Raw genomic sequence first — 26,786 nt, forward strand, 5'->3', positions numbered from 1 at the left:
CTGCTCAGCACTTCCCCCACAGGTATCTCACCAGGAAGCCCCCCCGCCCCACCTGGTGTGCCCCTCCAGACAGCCAGGACGTCGTAGGAGCTGTGGGGTCGGCTCCAGAGCAGCCGAGCCTCCACGGAGCTCACCTGGCCGCGCCATCTGGCTCATGGCCACACCCTCTCCCCGCGTGCTTCCGAGTTAATGTCCCAGGGAGCACAGCCTGGATAAGGATCTAGAGCTGCAGGATTAATGGGGGGTGGACAGGCCTCCTGGGAGGCCTGTCTGTGACCTTGTTTGGGGGTGACTTCAGGTGGACCAGATGTCTTGGCCTGGAGAGCTGGGTCGCCCAGTCTGCGCTGTCTCCTGGTGGAGGTGCCCGACACAGCTCTCGGGAGGCATCTCTCGGTACACACCTCTGGGGACACCTAGCTGGTCACACTATGACAGCACCAGCCACTCCTCAGAGAGAGTGATTTCCAGGTGCCTGAGCACCAAGGAGGACCCCCAGGCCCTGCAGCAAAACCAAATAGCACAGACCCCCAATGCTGCAGCCTGTGTCCCACCCCATACAGCACGTGCGGCTCCCAGTGGTGACAAGCCTGAGTGGCAAATTACAGTCATCACAATTTTATAATTACAATGGCTGAGTGGAGACGACCGGGGACCCGTCATCCCGCTCCCAACACCCCTCTCCCCAACAAGATAGTTAGGGTTATTTATGTCAGCAAATTAAGCAAAAATGGCTGTATCTATAGCTTGATGGAGTTCCATGTTTAATTCATAAGGATTTGGGAAGGTGGCTTGGGCTTCCTTCCCACCTTATCACTGAGCGGGTCACATTGGTTGGCTACGTTGGGGATCCACCATCGCGTGCTCGGCAGCTGATACTGCTGGCAATTGGGGGCTGTGATCCTGCAGGACGGGACCTGAGGCCACATCCACAGTGTGGCCTTGCAACCTTGTGGCAGGTGAGGCTGGGACCCAATTTCCTCTCTGAGGTTGACCTGTCCTCTTGACAGGAGGGTCCTGTGCATCCCCCTATCATGGGGCGCCACTATCAGGGTGCTTTTGAGAGAGTCGTGCATGAGCTCCCCAAGAAAGGTAGCCAGAAAATAGCCTGGGGACTCCATCCAAGGAAGGGGCACTTGGCACCTGTGGCCCCCGGAGAGGGAAGCCGACGGGCTGGGAGGACCCTGTCTTCACCAATTCAGATGCCAACATCTTGAGCCTGTGTACAGTGGACACAGGACAGCAGCCAAGCAGGGCTGAGCACACGCCGGACGGCCCTCCCTGGGGACGCAAAGTGGCTTCCAGAGGAGCAGGCCCGTGACTGGAGAAGGGACGTGCACAGGCACGAGGGGGACCCCCGCGGTCCCAAGGTGCCCCGCGGGCCTCCCTGCTCTCCCCACTCGGCTGGGGCTGGGGTGTCAGCATCACCCGAACAGGCAACGCCCAAGGGTGACCCCAGCCCCTGGGGATGAGCAGGAGCTGACTGGCCCAGGGCCACGGGAAAGGAAGGAAGAGGAGAACAAAGCTGCCGCCAAGCTGCCCCTCTGGGCATTGTGCGCGCTGGCCCCTTTCCCAGCGTATCACTCTCCATTGAGGGAGGTCAAGCGCCGCGCAGCCCTTCCGCAGCCCTGATGGTTTTCAGGAGGCGCTGAATGGAGTGCAAATTAGCGGAGTCCTCGGGAGCCTTGTTACTGTCACTCCCAAACTGACGCTCCAAAGGCAGCGCGGGGATTAATCAATCCAAAGAACTCGCCATTATCAAAGCAAGGTAGGAAACTATTTATTGTCTCCTCTTTCATGTTGCGCCCCTTCTGCCCGCTGCACCCTGGCGTCCTCGCGGAGGTGGTGGAGGTCCAGCCTCTCCAGCCCACCCCACGCTCCCACGCCGCCAGGCCCCGAGCCCTGGGCTGCTGCGTGGGCCATTGTTCTCCAGAACCGAGCCGGCCCGGCCCTGCAGAGCCAAGTGCAAGGCCTGAGGGGGTGGGCACAGCAGTGGCCTGGAGGACCAAGGACCAGGCCAGGCCTCGGGGATAGTCCAGCCACATGGCAGCGGATCATGGAGCCAAAGGAGCTGAACCAATTTGCTTTCAGGACTTGAGGGCCCCGAAGCCCCGGCTCCACCTGACCTGTCTGGAGCCAAAGCTGCCTTTGCTCAGGAGCTCCCCACCAAACTCGGTTCCAACTGGACCACGCCAGTGGCTCTTCAGACTGGAAAAGCAGGCCCCGTAGGAGATGGCCTCGATACTTGGTTCATCTCACAGTGTGGGTGGACGAGGTTTCCAGGAAGACCCGTCCGCTTAGAAAGGGGAAAGAACCAGCCCTGGCTACTTGACCCACAACCTCTGGGTGACCAAGGCCCCAAACAAAAACACACGTCCAACTCACGCGCAAGCAAACGGGCAGCAAGTGAAGAGTGTGCGTCTACACACACACACACACACACACACTGAGGCTGGGTGAGCAGATAAATATCTTGAACGAACGAAGAGACATCTACTGGACAAATACATCTAATGCGTCAATTAACGAACATCCAATGGACGAACAAATATGCATCCAGTGGGTTGACAGATATGTAGTAGCAAATGGATGGTCAGTGTCTGAGGAATGACGTTCATCTGTACATAAGCCGATACCTTCTGAGCAGCAGATAAGCCGTGTCCATGTAGGGCACCCACAAGCAAGTGAAGGTCCAGGAGTCAGCAAGCATGGAGGTGGCTCTCTAATGGGTAACAGATACAAACCTGAAGGACAGGTGAAGACGTGCCTAGTGAATGCGTTAACAAGTAACCACGGGCAATGCAGCTGGGTAGGCAGAGAGCAGACAAACACCCTGAGTGCACGAAGGCGTTCCAAGTGAGCGAGAGCGAGCACCCTGAACAGGGAGGTACCCACACATGAGGCGCCCACAGGCGTCAACATCTCACATGCTCGAGGGACCCAGTGCCCATCCAGAGGCCACAGGTGTGCCCGGCCACCTGGGGTCGTGAGGCACAGCTCCCCAGTCGGCTCAGGACAGGGCCTGTTCTTTGGCGAGTGCCTTGGGAGTGCCTGGCCAGGTGCTGGTGTGGCTCGGCAGCACTGGAACTCGGGGAACGTGAGACCCCCTCCCTGACGCCACCCGCTGCAGGCCGGGCTCTGGCCGGGGAGCCTGGACTCTCAGCCTGCAGTGGCCGGTCACACATGTGTAAGACGCACACCCTCCTGGGCCTCGGTTTCCCTGCCTACCACCCGGAAAACAGTCCTCAGGCCCAAGTTCAGAGCAGGAGGATCAACGGCTGCAGGGAGGTGGGCGCTGGCTCATGTTCCAGCATCCATAACCAGGTGACTTGTGAAAATAAGATTATATGAATAGTCACAGATGGTCAGGGTGTCTGCTGTCTCTACAAAGGTCTCCCACGGACCATGTGAGACCAAGCGACAGGCAGGCACGGTTCAGAGCTCCTGGTTAAACCCCAGAGGTAAATGGAGGTAGCTATGTTAGATCCCGCCTCCCACAGGCCCTCCACACAGCCCCAGGCTGAGTTGCTCACAAAGCCACAAGGCACGTCGTCAGCCAACTCAGGAAGGGCCCTGTGCAGGGCGGGAGGCACGTGGCTCCCCACGTCAGCTGCCAACTCGACGCCCCCAAAGCAGGAGGTCTTATTTGCTGTAAATGGTGAAGTTCCAGAACATTCCGTGGAGGTACTCAGCTCCACAGGCACCTGCCGAGAGCCTCCTCTGGGAATCTGCGGGAGGAGCACCGCGGCCTCTCTCGAAGCCTGCCCCGTGCCCAGCGTCCTGCTTCTTGCCCGGACCTCCCAGGGAGCACGTGGACAGACACGGCTGTCGCAGGCAGAAGGGCCTGTGGGCCGGCCCCAGTCTGTCTGAGGTGACCCTGGGGCAGTGTGGCACTCGGGTTGGGCCACCCCGAGTGGAGCTGCGTTCCCTGAGGTCCACCGCGCGCTCCTCCTGGACTCCCGTTGTCTTCAACACGCTGTGCTGGCGAGAGCCCAGGTGCCATGTGTCTCTGTGCTTATCTCCTGCCCCTTCTCTACTCAGGCATGAGCTCCTACAGATAAATGGTGGGTTCTTTCTTGTCCCTGGAAACACACTTTCCCACATTTTTGACAATGACATTAAAGGCTGCCCGATGTCTGCCCTGCCCAGTCCGGGACAGCACCCAGTGTTCCCTCCTGGGCCTTTCAGAATCACTGGCTCACTCCCCAGGACGCTCTTGTTGGCACAGACACCCTGCGAGTTACACCCCTCCCCCAGAAGCAGACAGCGGCAGAGGGACAGCGGGATAGGGGACGTGCTGGCCCTTGGGCCAAGCAAGGCCATCCATGTCAGTTTGGGTGGAGAGACCTTCTGCCCACTCCAGAGTCCCAGGGACTTGCAGGTCCCCTGTAGGAGGGAAGAGGAGGTCGGCTCCCAGCCCGACCAGTTGTTCCCAATCAGGACAGTCCAGCGGATGTCTGGCCAGGTCACAGAGTTGACTGGCACAGCCTGGTCGGGGGTGGGGGTCCTGGCACTCAGGTGGCCAAACACCAGCAAAACAGCATGGAGGCGCGCAGACCCGCCATGTCAGAGGAACCCACGGGCAACCTCGAGATCCCAGAGACGCTGGAGGCTGAGGCAGGTGCATCACAGGTGCAAGGCCGGCCTCAGCAACTTAACAGAAGATAAAAAGGGCTGGGGAGGTAGCTCGTGGTGAGTGCCCCTGGGTTCTCTAGACAACACAAACCCACAGTGAGAAATCGCCCAGTTAAGAGAGGCATTGGTGGGGGCTCCAGTTGGCCCCCACCATCTGGGTGAGGACCCCAGAGGGGTGTCCTGTGGGACTGTGGCTGGACTGTGGGGCTGCAGACAAGCCCACACACTCTCTGGGCAGGGCCAGCTCAGGCATCTTCGTAATGGCCCAGGAGGCTAAGACCACCCTGCAGACCAGCAGACTGTGCACAATGTAGGGTATGTCTTCAGGGCCACCAAGCCAACAGGTGGCAGTCAGGATTCAAATCCAGGGCTCTAGAAATGGGTCTCCCAAGCCCCTGCCATTCGGCCTCTTCATGAAGCCCCAGGGAGAGGGGTTTCGTCCCAGATCTGGAGTCTTCCTGTGGCCGCTGCGATCCCCAGGAGCCCCAGGGCCTTGGCAGGGACAGCAGCTCTGTCCCACCAGGAGCCCTGCCCACAGCCCCAGCAGCTGTCGACAGCACAGTCTGGAACATTCTGCCCCAGGTGGGATGTCACGGAAGGGGCCATCTCGCTCCATTCCAGGGAAGGGGTCCTTCTGTCAGTCCCTGGACAGAACACGCCCTGGCGCTTTGCCAAGCCGGGCCATTCCCAGCACACCCTGGCTGTCCCACTCCAAGGGGGCTGCTCAAGCAGTCCTGGTCACGAGTGACAGTGTCTCAGGTGAGCAGTGTGGGAGGGGCAGGGAGAAGCTGACAGGAGCAGAGGGCCGGCAGAGGCCTCTGGGTGGGTGGCCTGGTGGCACCCTCCTTCCCCAGTGGTGCTCAGCTATCTAAGCTGACACCTGGGCTGTCCCTTTAGTGCTGTTGATGCCAATGCACAGGCTCCAGGGAAGCCACCCTCACAAATCCTGCCCTCACTGGGTGCCAACCTGCTGAGACGGCCAGGAACGGGGTTGGCTGGTCATCCGGGCTGGGTGCAGGGGGACCAGGGGTGGCAGCGCTAACTGAAGGACCTGTGCTTTGTAATGGAAATGTCCTCCCCAGTCATAAAGGGGATGAGTGGCCACAGGTGAAGGCTCTTGCTGGTGGCTCTTGGGAGGCTGCGAGCCCTAGCACGGGTCGACTGGCCCCATGGATGTGTCCCCTGAAGGCCTCCTCTGCCCAGGCCACCACCTCAGATCCAGCTCCACCCAGCAGGCCTCCTGCAATGTCCACTTTTCCTGCAGCTGGCCCTCAGAGGGCACACAAGTGGTATCAATGTCCTTCCCACCTTAGCCTAGGCTGTTCTTATGCCTGGCGGTGCTGGGGGCGAGAGGGGAGGGGTCCTCTTGGTCCTCACTGCAACCAGATTCCCAGCCAGGCCACGTCATCCAATGCCACATTTCCTCCACCCCATCCCTTGGGTCTGCCCAGCCCTCTCAGGTCCCAGCCACTGAGGTCCCAGTCCAATGAGGTCCCAGCCACTGAGTTCCCAGTCTCTGAGGTCCCAGCCCACTGAGGTCCCAGTCACTAAGGACCTAGTCACTGAGGTTCCAGCCATTGAGATCTCATCCATTGAGGTCCAAGCCACTGAAGACCCAGTCTACTGAGGTCCTAGTCCACTAAGGTCCCAGATACTGAGGTCCTAGTCCACTTAGGTCCCAGCCACTGAGGTCCCAGATACTGAGGTCCAAGCCCACTGAGGTCCCAGCCACTGAGTTCCCAGTCCCTGAGGTCCCAGCCCATTGAGGTCCCAGTCACTAAGGACCCAGTCACTGAGGGACCAGCCACTCAGGGACCAGCCCATCGGGGGCCCGGCCACTCATGCCCAGGCGGCACTAGTGGCTGCAGACACCTGGGGGCCTGGGCCGACTGGGAGAGGAAACCCTCCTAGACAGGGTCTTCCGGTGCACAGGCCCTACCCTGTAGACTGGCCCATGGATGTGCTCCGTGCTTGGAGCCCACTCACCACCGCTGCTGTTTCCCTGCAGAACCTCACCTGAGAAGTCCCACCAGGCTGTGGCTGAGGCTCGTGATCCAGTGCACGTGGGTGTGTGCATGGGGGTCCCACGTGCACTGGAAAGGACAGAATGTGTCCGAAATTCACTCTCCAAGATTTGCTCCCTGGGGCTCTCTGTGCATCTGCTCCAGCACCAGGACCTTGTCACTTCATCTCCCAGGAGTAACGTCCAGTCCCGTGCTGCCCAGGGAGGCAGGTGCACAGAGCCCGTCCACGTGCCTCTCCCCACGCAGCAGGCCTTCAGCTTGCGGGCTTACGAGGGGCTTCCCAGGGGCTTGCTCCTGCTCTGCCTGGGGGTCACCTTCCAGGCCAGTGACACCCCATGGGCAGGGTCTCCTCAGGGCCTCCACATTGCTCTCGTGGCCCATCCCCAGAGCCTGGGTTCTGGCCCCCGGGAGTCCCTCCTAGATAGGACCCTCACTAGACCCATGGGGTTGCATAAGTCTGAGGTGGTGCACCCTGGGCAGTGGGGGTCAGTGATCCAAGTGCAGGGTGTTGGCTCTTGGAGGTCCTCACACATCACTCTTGGGCACCAAGAAGAGCCCTTTCTAAAAATCACCTGGGACACGGTACCAGCCGGGGCGTCTCTATCAAGCATTGCTGGGGAGTGCAGGGGCACTGCCAGCTCCAACCCTGCTAAGTCACCCTGGGGACGCACTGGGAGGGACAGCGCTGGACCCCACCAGGGAGCCAGCAGGGCAGAGGCAGGAACCCTTCAACACTCCCCAGAGAGGGTTGATGGTGTGTCAGAGGGCAGGTGGTGGCAAGGGACCGCTGTGCTGTTCCTGTGGGTGGAACCTGCGTAGAGAATCAGCCAGCCCAAGGGGCAATTACGGGCAGCCGGGGGGTTGCACCTCATGTCGCCCCAGGAAGGTCCAAGCCCCCGCCTCACACGCACCTCGGCCTTTCATCTCCGCCAGGCCGGCCCTAATCATCAGATTCCGCTTCATTCTTAATCCTTATTTTCTTTAAAAAAATGGATTAGGCAAATCTCATCTGGAAAATTAATTAATGTATGAATTCAACAAATATTTACTGAGCACAGCGCTTTGTGAAGTATTTATTTTCATGTAATCTCCCGTGCTCCCGGCCACTTATTATTTTTTTCTTTTCCTTTCAGGTTTCTGGCCGGTCCACGTCTGCATTTGACGGTTTTATTGCTGCACCTAGTGACGCTGGTTTTTTTTTCTAACTCTGCCATTAAGGTATGTTCCTTTCCTCGGCAACCGGCCACATAAGTCCATGTTCAACCTCAAAATTCCACGTGGTACAAATCGAGTGACCTGATAGAAGGCTGGGGGGTAGGTCCCCTTGGCTGGCAAGCACGGGTGACCCGGGGGACGCGAGGGGCTCCACCGAGCCCCCGGGGCCGTGCTGGCGATTGTCTGGGCCGCGGTTCCCACTGCCCATCCTGGGGTTGCTTTCAATGGCTGGTTCCCTTCTGGGCCTGTCACTGGCTGTAGGTAAGTCTGTCCTCAGGAGCGCCCCGCCCCCAGCCACACAAAAGTGAGCCTGCCTGCGATCCAGAAAGGGACAGGGGCCTTTCATGGGCTTGAATGGGGCCTTCATTTCCCCTCCCTCTTTACCTCATTCAGAGGTCCTGCCGGGCCTGCTCAACTCCCCGTTCCGGAGCACATTGTCCAGGCGCGGCGGCCCCCCCACACCGGGGTCCCACTCTCCAATTAGCCAACCGCTGGGCCGTCCCCCCACTCCTTTCCTGCCTGCCCGCCTGTTTTTTTTAACCATTTCCTTTTTGAATTAGCTGTCCAAGGGCCTTCAAGGGCAATCATCCCACTGCAGCGGGTCAGCAGGCCCCAGGAGCAGTGAGCACAGTGACCACATAGTTCTGCAGGTCAATTGGCTTCTGAAAGTCAGCACCAGCCCCCCAAAGAGACTGAAGGTCACCAAGAACAAATGGCCCTGCCTCGACGTCCCCACACCTCGATGCAGGCCATTCTGGATGGACAGGTCTTCCCAGGAATCCTGGGCACTCCTGGCAGTGACGGTGCTGGGGGAGGCGCTGTCCTAGATGACCCCGGTCCTCTTGCCGCCTCAGAACGGGAGGGCAGTTTGGGTTCTTCACTTCCTTTGGCCCGAAGAGTTCAGGCCACACCATTTCCCCCCAACCAAGTTCCCCTGCCTAAATCAGAAGTTTGAAAAGCCGGTGGGTGGCAGGCTCCAGCCCAGTCTCTCGTAGACCCCGACTGCACACCCCACATGGCACTGAGGGCCGAGCAAGTCTGAGTGGCCATGTCCACGCAGATGGGTATTTCACTGCTGTTAGCACCAAATGAGAAATACTGGGAGTGTCCCAAAATGCTAACCCTAGCGAGTACCTTGCTGTTCCGACCTGGGTGGCCCCACGCACGGCTGCCTGCTTACCTCTGTGGCTTTAGCCCATCCCCGTGTTTACTGCCCACACCACAGGAGGTCTGGGAGTTGGCACAGGTGACATGGGGACATCGGATGGGGTGTGCGTTCCCCGCCAAGGAGACCTGGCCACAGCAGCCTGGGATTTGTGAGCCACATCATGTCCCCACATCTATGAGCTGAAGCCCTAACCTCCAGCTCCCCGGAAAGTGGCCTCGCGCAGAAACAGGGTCTTTGCAGGAGCAACGGGTTGAGGGGTTGAGTCAGTACAATCCAATGTGACAGGAAGGGGACATCTGGATGCAGGACACACAGGACGGCCATGTGAGGATGAAGCCAGAGGCCTCATGGGGTACACAGTACGCCAGAGACCCGGCCCAAGGTTTCCAGCAGCCACAGGTAGGAGAGAGGATGGTCAGCCTGGGCCTCGAGGGCACTCGGCCACTTGACCTCAGACACAGGTCTGCAGGGCTTGTGGGCGGCCCAGCGGCAGCAGTGGCTTCTGCCTCCCTTGGTGGCCGGTGCTGTGCTGACACAGTCCCTTATTCAATCGCTGTTTCCCCCCAACATGGAGGGTCTGGAAACCGCCGAGAAGGAGAGCCCGCAGGGTGCCCACTCCACTGCCGGCCGTTCTGTGAGAAGGAGCTCGGGGCGCCTCCCGCCTCGGTCAGGAGGAGCCGCGGGCAGCCTGTGTTGACCGCCACCCGGTCGGGGAGGAGGACAGCCCCCTGGTGGGGCACGGCCGTCCCCCACATCTCTTTTTCCTCCACATTCATCAAGGGGGACTCCTGGTTCCCCATCCTCACACTTCTAAAATAGCAGGGGTTCCAGCGACACGTGGAGCTGGGACGCGACTTTAGGACAGTTTGTTTCCAACCTCGAACACGTGGAGGACTGCCTCAGACATGGCAGTGGCTGGCTTGGGGTCTCAGTGGAGTTTCCAGAGCTTGGGTCTTGCCATCACCCTCTGGCCGTGGCCCCGGACCCTGCCTCTGTGACTTAGATTCTTGAAAACCTGGACATTGCTTTTTAAAAAACCTCATAGAACAATCTGATGTTTAAAAGGGACCAATAAAAACAGCCCACAGTGTCCACATTGTCCCTCACCGTCCACTGTCACTGGGCCGTATGCAATGCAGTCTGGGTAATTAAAATGCAAAATGCCCAGCGGTGGGTCTTGAACCCCCAGGGTTCTTGAGGAGAGCCCTAAAGGGGATGGGTTATAATCAAGAGTCCCTGAACTACCCTGAGCCACCCCACCTCTCAGCAGAGCCGTGGCAGGGCCCCTCCCAGGAAGTGCCCTCGCCCCTGAGGCCAAGACAGCTGAATGGCCCCTCAGCGTCAGCCCCAGAGGACAGTGGGCTTCCCTGTGACTGTCCCCTGCCTCAGGGACATGTGGAACCCACCATAAGGAGCAGGTGTTGCGAAGCCAGGACCTGCAAGGGCTGGTCTCGGCAGGAAGGCCCAGCTGGAGCCCCCGGGGAGGCAGGGTGATCAGCACCTTGGCCCCAGTGTCACGAGGGCAGCCACGCACTCAGGGTGCACACAGAAGAGGGTGGGAGAGGCTGGCCTGGAGGACCAGCAGGCGGGCAGGCAGGGTCTGTGGGTCACCATTGTCCCTGCCCCGAGGACCCACACAGTGGCACATGGATGTGGCTGGGAGCCCTGTTCCCTCAGGTGGAGTGAGTCCTTTGGGGGGCCCTGGGCTGCCCAACCCAGTCCTCACTTTGGTTCAGAATTTCCAATGACCGCCACTGAGCCCAGATCTCCCTGGAAATAACCCCAGGGCCACGGGCTCAGAGCGGAGAGGAGGCGCCCTCCAGCACGGAGCCCCCTCTGCCAGCCGGCCCCCACGGCCTGCAGCACCCGCCTCGAAGGGACCAGCGCTGGCCTTCATCCGGCCCTCAAGTGAGCCACGTTAGGGTCTCCTGATGACGCGGATTCCACGGACCACCCAGGAAAACGTGTCATGCCCCAGCAGCGGGTCCCCGATCCTGCTGGTGGAGCAGGAAGATGGCTCCAAGTGTAGAACAGAGGGGTGTCCTCCATCCTGCTCAGGTGACAACAGCCAGCTCTGCAGCCAGAGCTCAGAGTCTGACCTCCCTCCGCCACCCTCAAGGCTTTGGTTGCTCCAGGTGGACTTCCCCAGACCCCACCCCCTCTGTGTGTGACCCTCACGGCTTCAGGGTCTCTGTGGTCCTCCTCCACCTCTGCCTCCGCCTCTGCCTCCTCCTCTTCCTCTTCCTCTTCCTGTTCTTCCTCCTCCTCCTCCTCCACCTCGTGCTCCACTTCCTCCCCCTTCTCCTCCTCCCCCTCCCCGCTGCTGTCCCTCCTCCGTCCCCTCTGCACGCTTGGGTGGGGTTGAAGATCTGGGCCAAAGCCTTCAGGGACGAGGTGCTTGTCAAGTGGAAGTCAAAATCAGAGATGCCCAGATGGTTTCTCCTCCCAGACCCGACCAGGCCAGTTAAGTGAAGGTCAATGTCTCACCTCCTGCCACATGTTCTGGAGAGCCAGGCTCATCGCTGGGACGCTGGACCTGTGCCTCAGGCCCCACCATTGACCTCAAGATCCACACATTGACTCTAGGTCTGCAGGAAAGCCCTGACCACAGGCCTTGCAGTCCACGGCTTCCTGGGGGCAAGCGGCTTGTGCAGAACCACGGCAGAGTCCATCCTCCTCCTCCTCCTCCAGGCCCCACAGCCCTCTGCCTGGGCCTTGACTCAGTTGGGTGAGGGCCATTCTGCCTCCCAGGGCCTGGGCCGTCCCCAGGGTGGGCTCTCTCCTGGGAAGCCATCCACCTCAGCAGAGAGAAGTCAGGATGGGCCACCTTCCACCTGGGGTGTCTCCCAGGGGCCTCCTCCCCAGCCAGACCTGGAGGTCTGGGACAGTGGAGTTTCCTGTGTAGGAAGAGGGGAGACACAAGCTCCTTCAGAGGCGACCAGGGTGCGGTTCCATGAAAGCTTCGGGCTTGAGAGAGGGCCAGCCGAGGTCCGTCCGAGAAGACAGCTCGGGGCATGTGGTGGTGTGGGCAGGTGTCCAGGGCCAACAGATGGTGTGCCCTGCCCCAGGCTCTGTGGAGACCCCTCAGAGAAGCCGAGGCCTGGAGCACCTACAGGGCAGCCATCGCCCCTGGGCACGGTTCCTGGGCTTCTTCGGCCTGCGGGTCTTCAGGTGCCTGCAGCTTGTGAAACGTCCTTGCTGTGGGTGCTGTTCTGGGGGGCACAGCTCCAGTGTGATCCGGGCCCTGGAAATGTGATCTTGGTGGGTCAGGAAGCCTGAGCAGCCTCTGCCTTTCCTTCTGCTGAGGTTCCTGGTTCCTGGAGGGGCCGCCAGGAAGGAGCCTGTGGGTCTCCCACAGCTACACTGTGAGCAGAGTTCCGCAGACCAGGGCCTCCGGGGCACAGCCCTGCCGCCATCGCTGCCTCCAGGTCCCAGCCTGGCTTGAGCCCTTCACAGTGTTATTTCACCTCTCAGGAGGCCAGGAGAGGGCGTGGCCACCTCTCCCGGGCTCTGGGACCTCCTTGGTGCACAGCTGGTGAGTCTGCCTGCCACCAGGCACGCACCTACACTTCCCGAGGTGCCTGTTGAAAACGAGGAAGCAGCCAAGCATCCTAATCCCCCGTCCCCCCCCACTCTTCCCAGCTCTCTCTCCGGCCTCTGCTGAGCACCAGGGCCGAAACGCAGGCTGATAAATTAGTCTAGAGGGAAACAAGGCCGCTTCTACTTGTAAAAGGTCATTTCGACTTTGTTCTGGGTGAGGGTTTATCTCAGCTGCCGCGGAGACAGACAATGCCTGGGGCCTAAATGGCAGAAATCTTAGCTCTGCTCGTGAAATTACTGTGCTGATAAGCAGAGTGGACTTCAGAGAGATCTAAATGGGGAAGGAGTGGATGTAGGTATTTCTGAACATGATTGAACAGGGATGGCACAATGGATGCACAGTTAACTGGGCATTAGCCCAAGGGAGAGGCGAGTCTGCGAGCCACACACAGGGTGGTTCCTGGGGCTGTAATCCCTGTCCCTGCCCTGCGCTGGCCGGCACAGGATACAGCTGGGGATGGGAGGACAAGGCCGGACACATCTCACCCCTGCACACAGTGGGGACAGCCTGATGAGCCTCAGGGGCACCTGCTGAGGGCTGTAGGGGCTGGCAGTGAGGAAGGACGAGGCTGGCTCAGACCTGCTGGCCGGTGTCCCGGAGGCGGACCAGAGCCACCTTCAGGCCATTTTATTCAGGTGTTTTCAAGGTGTGAAAGGCACCTCGGGGCACTGTGGGACAAACTGTCCATGTATAGGGAGACCACAGGCTGCCAATCCCCCAAGGGCCTGCTTCAGGAACTCAGACTGACCTCTGGCCCTGGGGAAATGGCCCCGGGCGACCAGGCCGCCTGGGGGTGCTGCCTACATTCCAGGCCAACCCAGAGCGTCTCAGTGCCCGAGGCCGAGGGACGCAGCAGGATGGCCACGGGAGCCCCAGCTGCCTCTGCCGGCACGAAGGTCACTAGTGAAGATGGGCGACTGCAGGTGGACCATCCCGCAAGCCACTGCCCCTCAGCAGCTGGTGAGCTGCTGTGTCACCCTGGCCTTTGGCTGAGGCCAAGGTGGCTGAGACACGTAGGAGCACATTCCTACCCCGGGGTGATGGCCACAAGAATTCTCCTCTGATAAGCAGGCAAGGCCTGGCCAGGGCAGAGGCGGAATCTGCCGTCCTCTGCCTGCTAAGGAGCACATGGCCCGCGGCCCGGCCTATGTCCACGGAGACCTTTTATGGCCTGGAACGCCTGGGGCTCTTGTCTGGCCTGTTGGCAGGGAGGGAGGCCCTGTAAGGGGCTGGACGGCTGGCATTGCTGGGGTTCCCCAGGGAGCTGCTCGGCCAGTCACGGCCCCACCCTCAGGAAGGCCGCCCTCCTGGCCCGTCTGCTCGCTGTGAAACCTGCCCTTGGGAAATTACTCAAAACCAAACCATTTCAAGTACAAATGCCAGACGCGGCAGATTCTCTACCTTAGTGATCTGGTGGCTCTCGGCTTCCCTCAGGGAGGCGAGGTGAGCCCAGAGGGCGTTTGTGCCCAGTGCCCAGCATCACAAGGCTAACCCCAAATGCCAGCCTGGTGCACAGCCAGAGCTACGTGGAGTCCATGTCACTGCCCGGCCCACGCGGCACATTCCAGCCCCGATATCCCTGTTCCACTAGTGCCCCAGGTCCCCCAATGGCTGACGAGAGCCCTTGCTGACAGGGGACACTGGAGGGAGTGGGACCTGCCTGTGCCCTCAGCCAGTGTTGGCGACATGAGCCCAGGGCAGGAAGGACTGGCTGGAGCACACCCCACACAGCCTTCTTCAGGCCACCGCCCTGGCGCGGAGGCCTCCGGGGGCTGCTCCTCAGTCTTGGTCAGAAGGCAGAGTCCTGGGACCCACCCCAGGAATGCTGGCAGGGGGTGAACCTGGATTTAAAAGTGCCCTGGGGGTCTCCAGCAACCCCAGGGCCGAGGTGTGCGGGGGAGATGCTGCCCCTCTCAGCGGACTCCTGGGCCCCAGCACGTCTCTGTCCTTGCAGGCCCCTGACCTAGCAGGATGATCACTACAGGACCCCACATCCAGTCTTCAGGACGGCTGACAGCTCTCTCCAGGGTCTGCAGAATTCCATGTCATAAATATAGTGACACGGGACAGGAGATGGGGACCCATTTGGCAAGCGAGGACACCACAGTTCCTGGGAAAAGTGAGGCCCCAGGAGCCAGGAGCCAGGGCTTGGGCCCCGCTCTGGCCCATTGGGGTCCACCCTGAGCCTCAGTCATCAGACCAAGACCAGTCCCCTCAGGGCCCAGCACCGCTGCCCAAGGAACTGTGGAGTGACCTTGTGCAGGCCTGCATTCCAGGCAAACCCAGAGCACTCCTCGGTCACAGAGGGACGCGATGGCCAGGCCGCCTCACCAGGCTGCCACATGGCGGGTCCAGGTGCCTCGGCAGATTGTTAGTGCGTGATCCGTATCTTCTTAAGGAAAAGGAAGACAGAGGGGGAGGAAGAGGGGACGGAGCAGAGGCAGGCCGGATCTGCAGACAGCCTTGGGGACTGGCGGGCAGGCCCGGGCGTGGCCCTGGGGAGCACTGTCCCTGGAGTGGGATGGGTCTGGCCGTCACGGGCGGGTGTGTGTGAGTGTGGATGGTGAAATGCCACTGAAGGAGTTGGCATTCGAGCTGTCTCTCAAATATGAAAAGAAAACATTGATTTCCCTTTTTCGCCTGTGAATCAGAAAGCTCTATTTAAAGAAAGTGCCCTCTGCCGGGTTGCGACTGAGTTATTACCCCTTAAGGAAGTGGAGGAGAGCCTCGGAGGTATTCTTAGTCATCCTCTCTCCTTTTTTCTGAAATTCCTTATATACCCAGCCTCAGAGCAGGGCCCAAGATAGTGCAGGATTCGTGGCATTCTTGAGCTAAAAGCGTCTGGGCTGATGTCAGGGTGCTTGGGAGACGGACAGGGTTCTGACGGGCTCCTTCGGCCGTCCTGGAGAAACGGGGTGGCGGGTGGGCTTCTCTTGGAGAGCTCCTGTGTGGCGCTCCTGAGGGCCATTCCGGCGGGACACAGTCCTCCTGGAGCCCACACTCCAGCTGCCAGCCCCAGAAGTGTCCTAAACGCACCAGAGCGTCATCTGGGTGCTAACTCGACGGATGGCCACTCCATGAACCAAGGGGCCCACTTGCGGTTCTGGACACTTGGTACCGTTAGGCCTCCACTGAGCCCTAAGACGTCATCGGGGAAGCCCCCCAGTGCTTCTCAGACTTCAGCAAAATTTTCCTGACAACCAGAGACGTGGCCACCCAGGGTCAAGGGTGCCCAGCTATGCGAGCAGAGAGGGTGCAGCCCTAAGGACCCTTGGGCTGAGTGTGCCCTGAGCCCTGGCCACAGCAGCCTGGGACCGAGTGTGCACCCGGAGCCACTGAGAGGAAGTCCCATCAGGGACAGCTTCGGCTTCTAGACGATAAGGCGGGGACCTAGCACCCAAGACCCAACACACCAGGTGATCCCCTGGCCCCACTCCAGGCTGCCACTCCCCAAGCCAGAGGTTAAAGGATGAACTTCACAAGATGCCCAGAGAGCTGAGGGCAGGGCTGCCCTGGCTGGAGAGGCACGCAGGACAGGGGACGAGGCCCTGAGCCGGGAGCTGGGAGCTGGGAGCCGGGAGTCTGAGTGTGCCAGGGTGGAGGTGTGTGCCCACACATGTGCCCGTGAAGGCACGTGTGGGTGTGAGCTGGCTGTGCACTGTGTGTGAGCCTGTGCATGCGGCAAGGAGCATGTATGTCACCACACAGGCCCGCCGGGTGGCTCCTAGGGGCAGCTGACCCCCGTGTCCATGCAGAAAGCCGCTCAGGACACCCCAGCCAGGAGGGGGTAGAACCTGCTGCCCTTGGCAAGGTTTCTCTCGGCCTGCCCTGCTTACGCCTGGCTCTTGGGTGCCCGGGGCCGAGATGTAGAGGGCCCCTTGGCTCTAGTCGGTTGTTCTGGACGCTGACCCTACACTGAATCTCCTGGGAGCCGTCACAGCCGAGAACCTGGGGAGGTTTTCCAGGGCTTTCCATCCTGAACCTTCACACTCCTGGGCACACACGGATGGCTGCTCCCCCCACTTGGCCCACCTGGCTTCCCCAGGCCTCACCAGCACTGGCCAGGTGCACTGCAACCAGTCAGTGAGACCTGTGGCCCTAGACCCCAACCCTCGACTCAGGTACCCAAGGAGCACCCTTGAGGCTGACCGTCAAGGGCACACCGATGTGTGCGGGTGAGGTACCAGGTTTCACGGTTTCTCTGCAAACTTGGCTGACGTGTCAGGGTCACGTGTTTGGACCTTCTTCAGGCTCGGCTGACTCACTTCTCCAAGTCACCTGAGCACGTGCAGGAATTCCCAAGTCATCTCTCTTCTCCCACCAACCCAGGGCCTTGCTATGGGTCCTTCAGAGCTGGGTGGGCATGAAGGCGGAGGCCCTGTGGCTGTGGAAGGCTCCACGGGTTCAGAGGAGCACCCTGGCCTGCTGACCAGTGGGCCCTGGACACAGTGCTCTGCTTCCGCATGGGGATTCTTGGAATGGCTAAGCCTGCAGGGTCGAAGCTGCTGCCCAGCCCCCGTGGGCCAGAAGCTGGGGAGGCATCTCCCTCTTCCTGGGCCACCAGGGGAATGCTCAATCACCTGTGTGCTGTCACAGCCCTGAGCTGCCTGCCTCCCAAGCTGACCATGTCTGCTGGGCATTCATTCTCTGGCCTGTCCTTCCAAAACTCCTGCGGACACAATAGGGACCTTGTCCAAATGCACCAGAAGGGCTGAGAGTCCTCATTTCTGGCCATCCTTCAGGGATGTGGTGCTGCCCATGAGGACCACGCTGAGCCTGCAGGGATGCATGGTCTTGTGTCTCCCACAGGTCCGTTTCTGGCTGACCTCAACTTCCCTTGTGCTTCAGAAGAAGAGCGCAGGTCCCCAGGAGCCCAGGGATTGGGCATCCTGGTTCCAGGGGGCTCGCCTCCGCCCCGGCACCGACCCCAGCACAGCTCACCCGCCCCACACCCCCAGCCTGGGGCACACAAGGTCTCTGGGTGGCTCCTGCCCCAGCACCCTGACCAGCCTGAGAAGACCAGAAAGAGGGCCTCCACCTTGTCTTCCTCCTCTCACCCCACCCTCAGCCCCGCTCAGGACGAGGGCAGCCCTTCTGCACCTGCAGGCCCAACACGAAGCCCTGGACGGGGGCACTCTGTGGCAGGGAATGCCCAGGTCCAGGGGGAGTGGTCGTCTCCTCAGGGTCTCCTCTAAGGCCCCAAGCCCCGCCATGAACCCAGAGCTGGAAAGTCTCGTCAGGATCCTCCCAGAGCCCACAGAAGAAGCATCCCCCACAGTCACCCAACACAACAGGCACTGAAGCTGCTCCCAAACCTCCACGCCCAGGCAGGGTAGAGACATGGAGGCCCTCAGGAGGAGGTTGCCCCTGTGCAGACTGGAGGCCTTGCCCCGGGGCACCCCATCACCCCAGGGTGGCAGGTGGAAGACCTTCAGGGGGGAGGAGAGCACCGGGCTTGTGGTGAGGGTGCGTGAGGTCCCAAAAAGGAGGAGGGGAGGCTCAGCTGCCCCGGGGGCCTGGAGCTGAGGCCAAGGCCCAGCCTGGTGCCCCCTCTGCCCGCCTGCCATCAGGTTGGCCTTGGCCACAGCCCTGGGGCCTTTGGGACATGCTGCTGGTGCTTGAAGCAGCCGCTCCTCGGGGCTGTTTCACGAGTCGAGCTGCCGTTAGCTGTCTGCTGGGGACCTTCATCCTGGGGAGGCTGCAGGCTGAGCCACCCTGCACAGACAGCCCTGCCGTTACCAGGAGCCAGAGCCACCTTGCTTTTGGAGAATGCACAGAGGTGTGCACGCCCTGTGCTGGGGACACCCTGGGCACCCCCTCCCTTCAAGGCTGGTGTTGACAATAATGACTTGGTGTTACATGGGCAGAAGTGTCTCAGAATCTCAGAGGACAGGGCTGGGGCGGATGGTGCCCATGGTGTCCCCCAGCCCTGGCATCTCTGGCCATCAGGGGGTGACTGACAGGCTTTGACCCTTCTCCTGGGGTCCCTGGAGAAGCCCCTGAGATTGTGGTACGGAGGAATCGGGGAAGCCCAAAGCCTCCAAGCTGCTTTCCCAGGAACCCTGCAGCTTCCCAGGGGCCTTGGCTCAGGCCCAGATGGTTTGTTGATTGAACAAACGAACGTGTCTATTAATATTCAGTCATTCGCGCCAGGGGATGCCGCAGTCCACTTGAGTCAATTCTCCAGATAATTGAAACCCGTCGGTTCACAGCAACATTCTTTAGCAGCTTCTCCAACACAGGCAGACGCCCTCCTTCAGCAGAAGACACTCAAGTGCTGATTACAGCAAGCCTGGGAGGCCATGAGAAGGGCTTTGGGGTGCCCCCAGCAAGCAACCCACAGGACTTGGGAGGAAACCGTGGCTGAAGTCTAGGGTCGCCTGCTCTGGGGCCTGCCCCGGCGTCCAGCCACGTTCCCTGCCCAAGCGGCTGGCACAGCTGCAGACGCTGCCTGGGGCAGGTGGCCTCCAAGCAGCCCATCCAGGGCCGGCTGTCTCTGGGCTGTCACTGCCACCGTCTCTTAATTAGCAAAATAAACAGTGCGATGATAAATGTCACGATTTACTCAACAGATGATCAAAATCATTGTTCTGCAGACCCTCGGGCAATAAAATGCAATCATGGGGTGATTTATTCTGGGAGGGCGAACAGTAGGCTGCGTCACGGCGGAAAGGCGGCTGAGCCCGGCGCGTCAGGCAGCAGGGGAGTGGGAATTGGGGCGCCCTCCTGACAGAGCCCCCTAGGGAAAGAGTCCAGCGAGCGTTTCCAGGCACCCAAGCCCACACGGGCATAGCCCACCCGGTCCAGGCATGGGCATCCGGCAGGGGGCGTGTTTCCTTCCAAAATGGCAAGAAGTCACGTCCTGGTGGCCCCAAAGCACCCCATGGGGTGGCCTAAAGACACTGAATGTCCCTGATACATGTTGGAGATGGAAGGAGGAACAGCCTTCGGGGCCTAAGAAACAAGTGACCAGTGGAAGGAGAGGCTCGGCCGGGTCCCACATGCTGCTCAGCTGAAGGAAGGTCCCCTGGAGTGGGCTGTCCCTGCCCATGCGCAGGAACCACCTGCCGCCTCGGGGAGAGGAGAACTTTGTCTGGGTCTGAGTCACCCCAAAACCTCGGGTCGACTGGCCCTATGTATCTTCATGGTGGCTCAGACTGGCCACCATCCCGTGCTCCTGGCCACCCCTTGGGGACACAAAACCATCCTGGTCCTCCTTAGCTTTCAGCTGTCATCTTTGCTAAAATGTTACTTATTCTTTTTCCGTAGATGAACACCGTGTTGACAACAGTGAACAGCGTGAGCGTGGAGGGTCCTGTTTAAAGTCTGGACCATCGGGAGCCCAGCCCTGTGTGGCCTGGGCCTGCTGGGCTCCCCGGTGGGTGGTGCGCTCACACAGTGACACAGCCCCATGACATCCACCTCCTCCGTCTGCAGGAGCACAGGCCGGAGCAGCCGGCAGGTCAGGGCCACCTGGTGCGCCAGCAGCTTGCGGTGGCTGACGGGAGGCCCTCTGCTGCCAGAACCACAGAGGCCTGGGCGCTGGGTCCCAGGTGTTCCGTCCGGGCTCGGAGGCCCTGCTTGCGGTGATCAAGAGATAAGGCACACAGGCCAAGCAGCTCAGGGAATTCCTGGGAAGGGACACCGCCAGGGCTGGTCTCTCTTGAGCCCTGCAGACCTCCAGAAAGGCAAGGAGACACTAAAACGACAGCCACCACTCAGGACTGTGTAGAAGGTCCTGGTCAGGCTGCCCGGAGGAGAGGGTGGCTTTCCCCGCCCGAGGCCCGGCTGAGACTGTGGAGCTAGAAAGAAAGCGCTTCTCTGTCCTCCTTGATCCCAGGAGACAGGGGGTCGCCCTGAGCTTCCCCACGAGTCCCCAGTGGTCTCCGTGCACCTCTGCCACTGGTACCAGATCCCAACGACACAGAGGACTGCGCGGTCACTGGTGGCAGGCAGGGAAGGCAGAGAGGACCACCAAGCCAACGGGTGCCTGAGCCACTCGAGATCAAGGTCAGACGAGACAGCACAGGCGCATCTGGAAGGCCCTGAGGACGGGGCTGAGGGCAGACTCTCTAAAAGCTGGCACGACAAGAAGCTGTGGGGTCGTCGTGGGGGACAGGGCTCTCAGCAGAAGGGGGGGCACAGTGGGGCAGGAACTCTCCCTCACCTCCTCAGAGAACAAACAACACTGCAAAGTCAACAGGTGCCGGCGGGTGACAGGGACAGCCTGTGTGCCCTGCACCAGAGTCACAGCGATACAGGCCATTTCTTCCAATAAAGCAAATAGAACTTGTATCAAAGCAGACAAGAACAAAGTCACCTCAAGGTCATCCAAAGAGCTACCTGCAGGGTTCATTGACCCTCAAGCACCTGAAAGCCGTCTACTAATTAAACAGCTCAGGCCTTTTAAGTAGGTCAGACAAACCCCCTGGAGTCCCTCCCTGCATACAAGCCACGTCCAGTCCACAGCCCAAATGTCACCTGCCACATTATCTGGACCTGGCTCTCCTGGCCCCGAAGGACAAGCCTGTTGGCCACGAGGAGGCATGCCACCCACCCACGTGGCTGTGACTTCAAGCTCCCTCCCCTCTGCCCACCTTGCTCCTGGCCCCTGGCCAGTTAGTCCTGAAGGTGACCTCCTGAGGAGGGCAGCAGCTGACACACGGGCCCCCCATGCCAGCTTGCTGGGTACATCCACCACCTTGGACCTCCGTGAAGTCCATCACGCCCATTCCTCCACCCACCTGGTCAACCTGGCCCCCTCCTGCGACCTCAAAGCCCTCCAAGAGCTGATGCTTGGGCTGGCAGGCAAGTGTCCCGTGCCTTGCCCCAGAGTCCACAACAGTGGGCCCCACGAGTCCCCACGCTAGCAGGGCCACATCCCACCTGCCTGCAGGACAGCGTGGAGACCCCTCCCTTGCCTCAGTTCTGGGGCCAGGGGGTAGACACTAGCCACACCCCAGGCACGTTAGCGCCCAGTTTTCCTTGATATCTTCAGAAAGGGCTTGGAGTGCTGCAGGCCCAGGGGAGAGCCTGGGGCCCTGAGGGTCCAGAAGAGGGCACTGTGCCTGTGGTGTCTCTAGGGTACGTTTGGGAGCATAAAGGGCCATGAGAAAGAAAAACTTCAGGCCAAGGTCGTCCCTCACCTGCATAGACAGCTGAGGGGCAGGGCAGTGTGGGGAACTCTCCAAGCCCCTAGAGGGCAGGAGGGAGGGCCCAGGGGGCAGAGCCTGTCCACCTGACGCTCATCCTCCCGCACAGCCTCGGCCCACGCATCTCTGCAGGTGGTGGATACCAGAAGGGACCTGGATTTGCAGCATCCCTAACAAAAACACCCCACAAACCAGGGTCAGCACAGGGTCAGCAGAAAGGCCAGGGCTTTTGAGGAAGGGCCACTGCAGCTCTCCAGTTCCCCTGAGACCATCTGAGAGCCCCCCAAAGAGTGTTCTTCTGAACCCTTAAGGGCTGAGCAGGACATCTCCGGACACTTTGGCTCTGAGCAGCCCTGGCCAGGCCGTGGGAGGTTATCCACGTCGTCTCAGCAGATGCACCCTCTGTCTCTGACCCCCCGTGGCAGGTCAGGCGCTCGCGGGCACCAACACCATCAAGGCCAGCCGAGGCTTGGGAAGGAAATTTAAACAGCAGGACACCCTCCCTGGCTGGAAGAGGCCCTGAGACCTGAGAATAGGCCCCTGCAAGGACTGGGCAGCAGGCCCTTGGCATGGACATGCACGGCCAGCAGACACTTGGGGAGCTGCCCCCCGGCTGCCGGGGTTACGATGGAGCCCCAGAGTCAAGACGGCTCCTCTGGGACAATCCATTCACGTCCCCTGCTCCGCCACGATGGCACGTTAGCACCTACAATCTGGCGGGAGGCACGGGATGTTTTAAGACATGAGCTCATGAAAGACACATTTCCGGGCGGAGAGCGCTGCAGCCTATCGGGGCTGACAGGCGTCCACGAGGCCCGCTGATGTTTTCTGAGTCGCGTCATGAAAGCTGCAGGATAGAATAACCCTGGGAAATGTGACATTCGAACGCTCTCTCCGACCCACCGAGCCTCCCGCCTCGGGCAGTGGCTGCTCCCCGGCTTTATAAATAGATTGAACACAAGATAAATGGCCGTGATCAATCATGCTCAGCTCAGAATGCTCACCTCCCATCCAAAGTCGGCCTCCTTCAGCGCCGCCCGGGGCGCCGCCACGCAGGGGCCGAGCCTCTCCCCGACCTCCATCTTCCTCTTGGCCCAGATCCCCAGGCCGGCCCCCGGGATGGAGGACTCTCGCAGCTCGAAGTCTGGCGGGATCGGAATGTCTTCGGGAATGTAGACGGGAGCCTCGTAGGGCGAGCCCTCCTTGGGGGTGAAGTCCTCACTGGTGGGGAAGGGGGACGGTGGCCCCATGGGGATGGGAGACAGGATGCTGTCCTCGGTCTCCTCCTCAGCACTCTGGCCAGCCAGCAGGTCCGGGTCGGGCTCATACATATTATTTACAACGTCACCGTCACCTAAAGAGATAAGGCAGTGTCAGCCTCCATGGCAAAGGGACCCCCCAGGGTCATGGGCCCTTGGAGGAACCCAGGGCACCCAGAGCCCTCTGGGCCCTGGCCGCCTCCCCCTGCCCAGCCGATGCCACCTCTGCTCCCTCCTGAAGCAAGCGGTTGGCTCTGGGGAGCTCCACCAGGCAGGCTCCTGTGGGGCCTGTGCTCCCCACAGCCCAGGGGTGTGCTGACTGGTCCTGCTTCAGGGGAGCAGGGGAGGGATGCTGCCCCTCACAGGCCTCGGGACAGTGGGAGGGCCCTAAGTGCAGCGGCCAACCCGGAAAGGACGGTGGAATGACTGCTGCAGAACCCTGGGGTTCTCGGAACCAGGAACGGGGCAGCGGAGGACAGTCCTCAGTCTCGGAAGGACTCACGATTGGGGTTCACACGCAGTTTGCTCAGAGCTGCTGCCCCAACAGGACGGCCACTCTAGGGGCTGACTGGGCACTGGTAAGGCCCAGGGCCACCCGAAGAGAGGGTTAGTGCCGCCTGGAGTGTGCAGAGGAGCCTGAGGCCCTGAGGGCAGGAGGAGCCCAGGAGGGTGAGGCCGAGGTTGGTGGGAGAGGAAGGAACCCCTCCCTGCATCTGCCACCAGCAGCCCACGGTAGACCCAGGCCAGAGGCCGCGCAGCGGAGGGGCCGACGAACACCCTGTGGCCCCTCTGTGTGAGGGGACGTGGTCCCTCCCCAGAAGGAGGGGAGCGTGGACATGCTGCCTGTGCACTGACCTCAGTGGCCTCACGCAGAGTGTCAGAGCAGGCCGCGCCCTCCAGAGCAGCTTTGAAACATGCAGCGCGCAGCCGGTAAGGAAGGAGTCCCTGCCACCGCAGCAGCTCTCCAGAACCCACTCCTCCTGTCGGCCATCGGTGCCCTCCCCAAGGCCCACCCTGATCTGGCCACTCCCCAATGTGGGCGCGTGAGGACACCTCACACTGTGTCCTGTAAATACACACAATCATGATCTGTCCATTAAAATATTTCTAAATATTATGCAGAATTAAAGGAGCCAGGGGAGAGGAGCCGACCCCTGCACGTGTCTATCTACCAAGGGTCCAGGACAGACGGATCACGGGGCAGACAGACCGCTGCCTGCCAGGGCTGGAGAGAGACCACTCAGGGGCGCGGGCGTCCTTTGGGTGAAGGTGGTGGCTGAGGGACATGGTGAATGCACCAAGTGCCCCTGAGTTGCTCACTTTGAAGTGGTGGCTCCCAAGTCACGAGAGTGTCACCTGGTAAAATGTCAGGAAAGAGCAGGCGGCAGAGGCCAGCGGTGGGAGACCTGGGGCTTGGCGCCTGCTGCCCATCTCTCCAGCCGATGGTCTGAAAACCCGTGGAAGTGACCGAGGCCACTCCCTGCTCCCCGACGACGCTGGTGAAGCGAAGCCTCAGGGGACAAGAACTTTTAAGCATAAGAAAAACGATTTCAGATTCCTCACGCCGGTTGCAAACAGATCCGCTCGAGAAGTAACAAAATGTTTTCTTTCAAAAGAAACCAAAGTCTCGGAAAAAAAAAAAAAAAACATGCGGATAACACTTATTTAATTTAGCAGCATTCACAGAAGTAATGATTATGTTTTAAGTGGCCAACGGTTCCTTTTTAATTGGCTGGTAGGATCCTTTCAGAAATTCAGCAACAGAACTACGGCCCTTGTTCCCTCCTCCCAAAAGCCCGACGACGCTGTTGAGGTTTGAAAGAACACCCCCGTAAACCTTCCCGTTGACTGTGTGCGGCATAAAGGTAAATTAGGAGGGGGGTAATTAACATGCCACCTTATTATTTGGAGCTGGTAACTGCGCAGAGCTCACAAACAAAATCGCCTTGGAAGCCCACGTTCCCCGCACTCTGTTCCTTAGCTCCTTCGGGTGGGGCTGCCTCTGCCCCCGGCACGGCCAGGAAGCACCGGCTCCTCGTGGTGCTCCGAGGGTGCCCCACGCGGGGGAGGCCGCGTTAAGTGCGTGTGCATCTTGTGAATTTCATTTTCTGTGTGAATTCGGCTTGCCTGACCCCCTCACCCCTGGGAGGAAATCCGCGCCTCAAGGGCATGCTGAATTCCCCGGGTGGGAAACGTGCGGGAGAGAGGGAGACTGTTCCCTGCTGCCGAGAGGCGGGTCTGTGCACCAGCTGGCCTCCTGTCCCTGCTGGTCACCGGGGTTAAGTGATCGCCTGCAGCCACTAAGAAGAGCCCAGGTCTCCATTTCGCGAGCCTTGCTGCCGAGGGGAGAACTCCTCGTGGAGGCCCAATCAGGGTCCAGAAAACATTTTGAGAAAATAAGGGGTCAGGAGCAACCCGAAGGCCCTGGGGAAAACACAGGCCTGTGGCCGACCCAGGAGCCCTCAGAGCCAAGCACAGACGGCTCTACTCTCGCGGGTGCCCGGGGCAACCCGAGGCTGGGATTTAAAAATCAGCTCTCCCCGGCCACCAGTGCCAGCCAGGATGCCCTCTGAGATGGTCAGCCCAGGCAGGGAGCTGCCAGGCCCCTCTTCCCGTTCCCATAGGCCTTTCCTGAAGCCAACGTTGCCTCACCCAGGCCTCCGTGACAGTGGGCGCGGGTTCGGCTGCTGATCCCTGGCAGGTTGGAATTGGTGCCAAGAACACCAGCTCTTTGTGACGTTGGCGGTGAACCTGTGGGCCATCAGCTCATTGAGAGGCCTGGATTCTTTGGGTTTTGTGGTGGTCTCACGCTAGGGCTTTTGACCGGGGCCATCATTCCCAGATTCATTTTTGGGAAAGCTACCAAAACAATGAAAGCAAGGAGGGGAGGGCTCAGAGAGGTCGAGGTGGGGGGGCCCCTGCCCAGACTTGGTCACCCACGAGCCCGGCAATCCAATCATAGCCAAGGCTACACACTCTCCAAGAGGTACCTGCCAGAACCACTGGGTGCCAACTGGGCCTGTTCCTGGAGAGCTTCATGCAAGACTGTGTGTGACTCACGCGGGTCAGGTGTGGACCTGCTGCCTTGTCGTCTGCGCTCATAAAACAGGTCCGAGGACAGAGGACCCAGCTGCCCCTGGAAGGAGGCACCGGCTGGGAGCCACTGTGTCCTCAGGCCTCTCCGCGCCCAGCTCCCGCCCAGCCTTTGGTGTAGGGCTGGTCCCAGGTTCACAGAGGGAGCCTTCTGTCCCCTCTCACCCAGTGTGGTGACTACTTCCTGAGCAAAGCCACCCCACCATCTCCCAGAGACCCCCACGGAGAAAGCAAACCCGTGGCAGGATTCTGGGGTGTGGAGAGACGTGGTGGGGAGACCTGAGTTAGGACCTCTGGTAAGTGTGTAAGACCCAGGGCAGGGTCTGAACAGCTGGCGGGCCTCCTTGCTGCCCGCGACCCTGTGGCCCCGTGGTAGGCAGGTGGTCACCAGCCCCTCTCCTGAAGCCCGAGCTCCTGGCTGTTATCACCTGGAGGAGAGGATGGGAGCCTCCATGGGAGGCCGGGGAGCCTGGGGGACCTTCGCCATTGGGTGTCCTCGTGGGCTGGGCTGTGAGTGGGCATGAGCTCTGAGGGCTACAGGGGAGGGTGAGGGCCTGAGCGCCAGTGGAGAGTGGGCGTCACGCGGGCGTGGTCACAGGAGTGTGTGTACGAGCGTGGTAGAGTGTGTGGAGGGGAGGGTCT

At 60.5% G+C, this 26,786-nt stretch overlaps 1 protein-coding gene across 6 annotated transcripts in view; it reads right to left on the reverse strand.

The window, feature by feature from the left end:
* Positions 1–26,786, reverse strand: part of Prdm16 (PR/SET domain 16) — a 310,011-nt gene that overhangs the window by 182,894 nt on the left and 100,331 nt on the right. For all 6 annotated transcript variants that reach the window (XM_046424769.2, XM_046424771.2, XM_046424767.2 and 3 more), the window contains exon 2: positions 22,797–23,146. In XM_046424769.2, coding sequence (XP_046280725.1) covers positions 22,797–23,146 — 350 coding nt within the window. The remainder of the gene's footprint in view (positions 1–22,796; positions 23,147–26,786) is intronic.

Source organism: Marmota monax, unplaced genomic scaffold (assembly GCF_021218885.2).
Source record: "Marmota monax isolate L192 unplaced genomic scaffold, Marmota_monax_Labrador192_F-V1.1 WCK01_AAM20220418_F8-fsc00080, whole genome shotgun sequence".
Lineage (NCBI taxonomy): Eukaryota > Metazoa > Chordata > Mammalia > Rodentia > Sciuridae > Marmota > Marmota monax.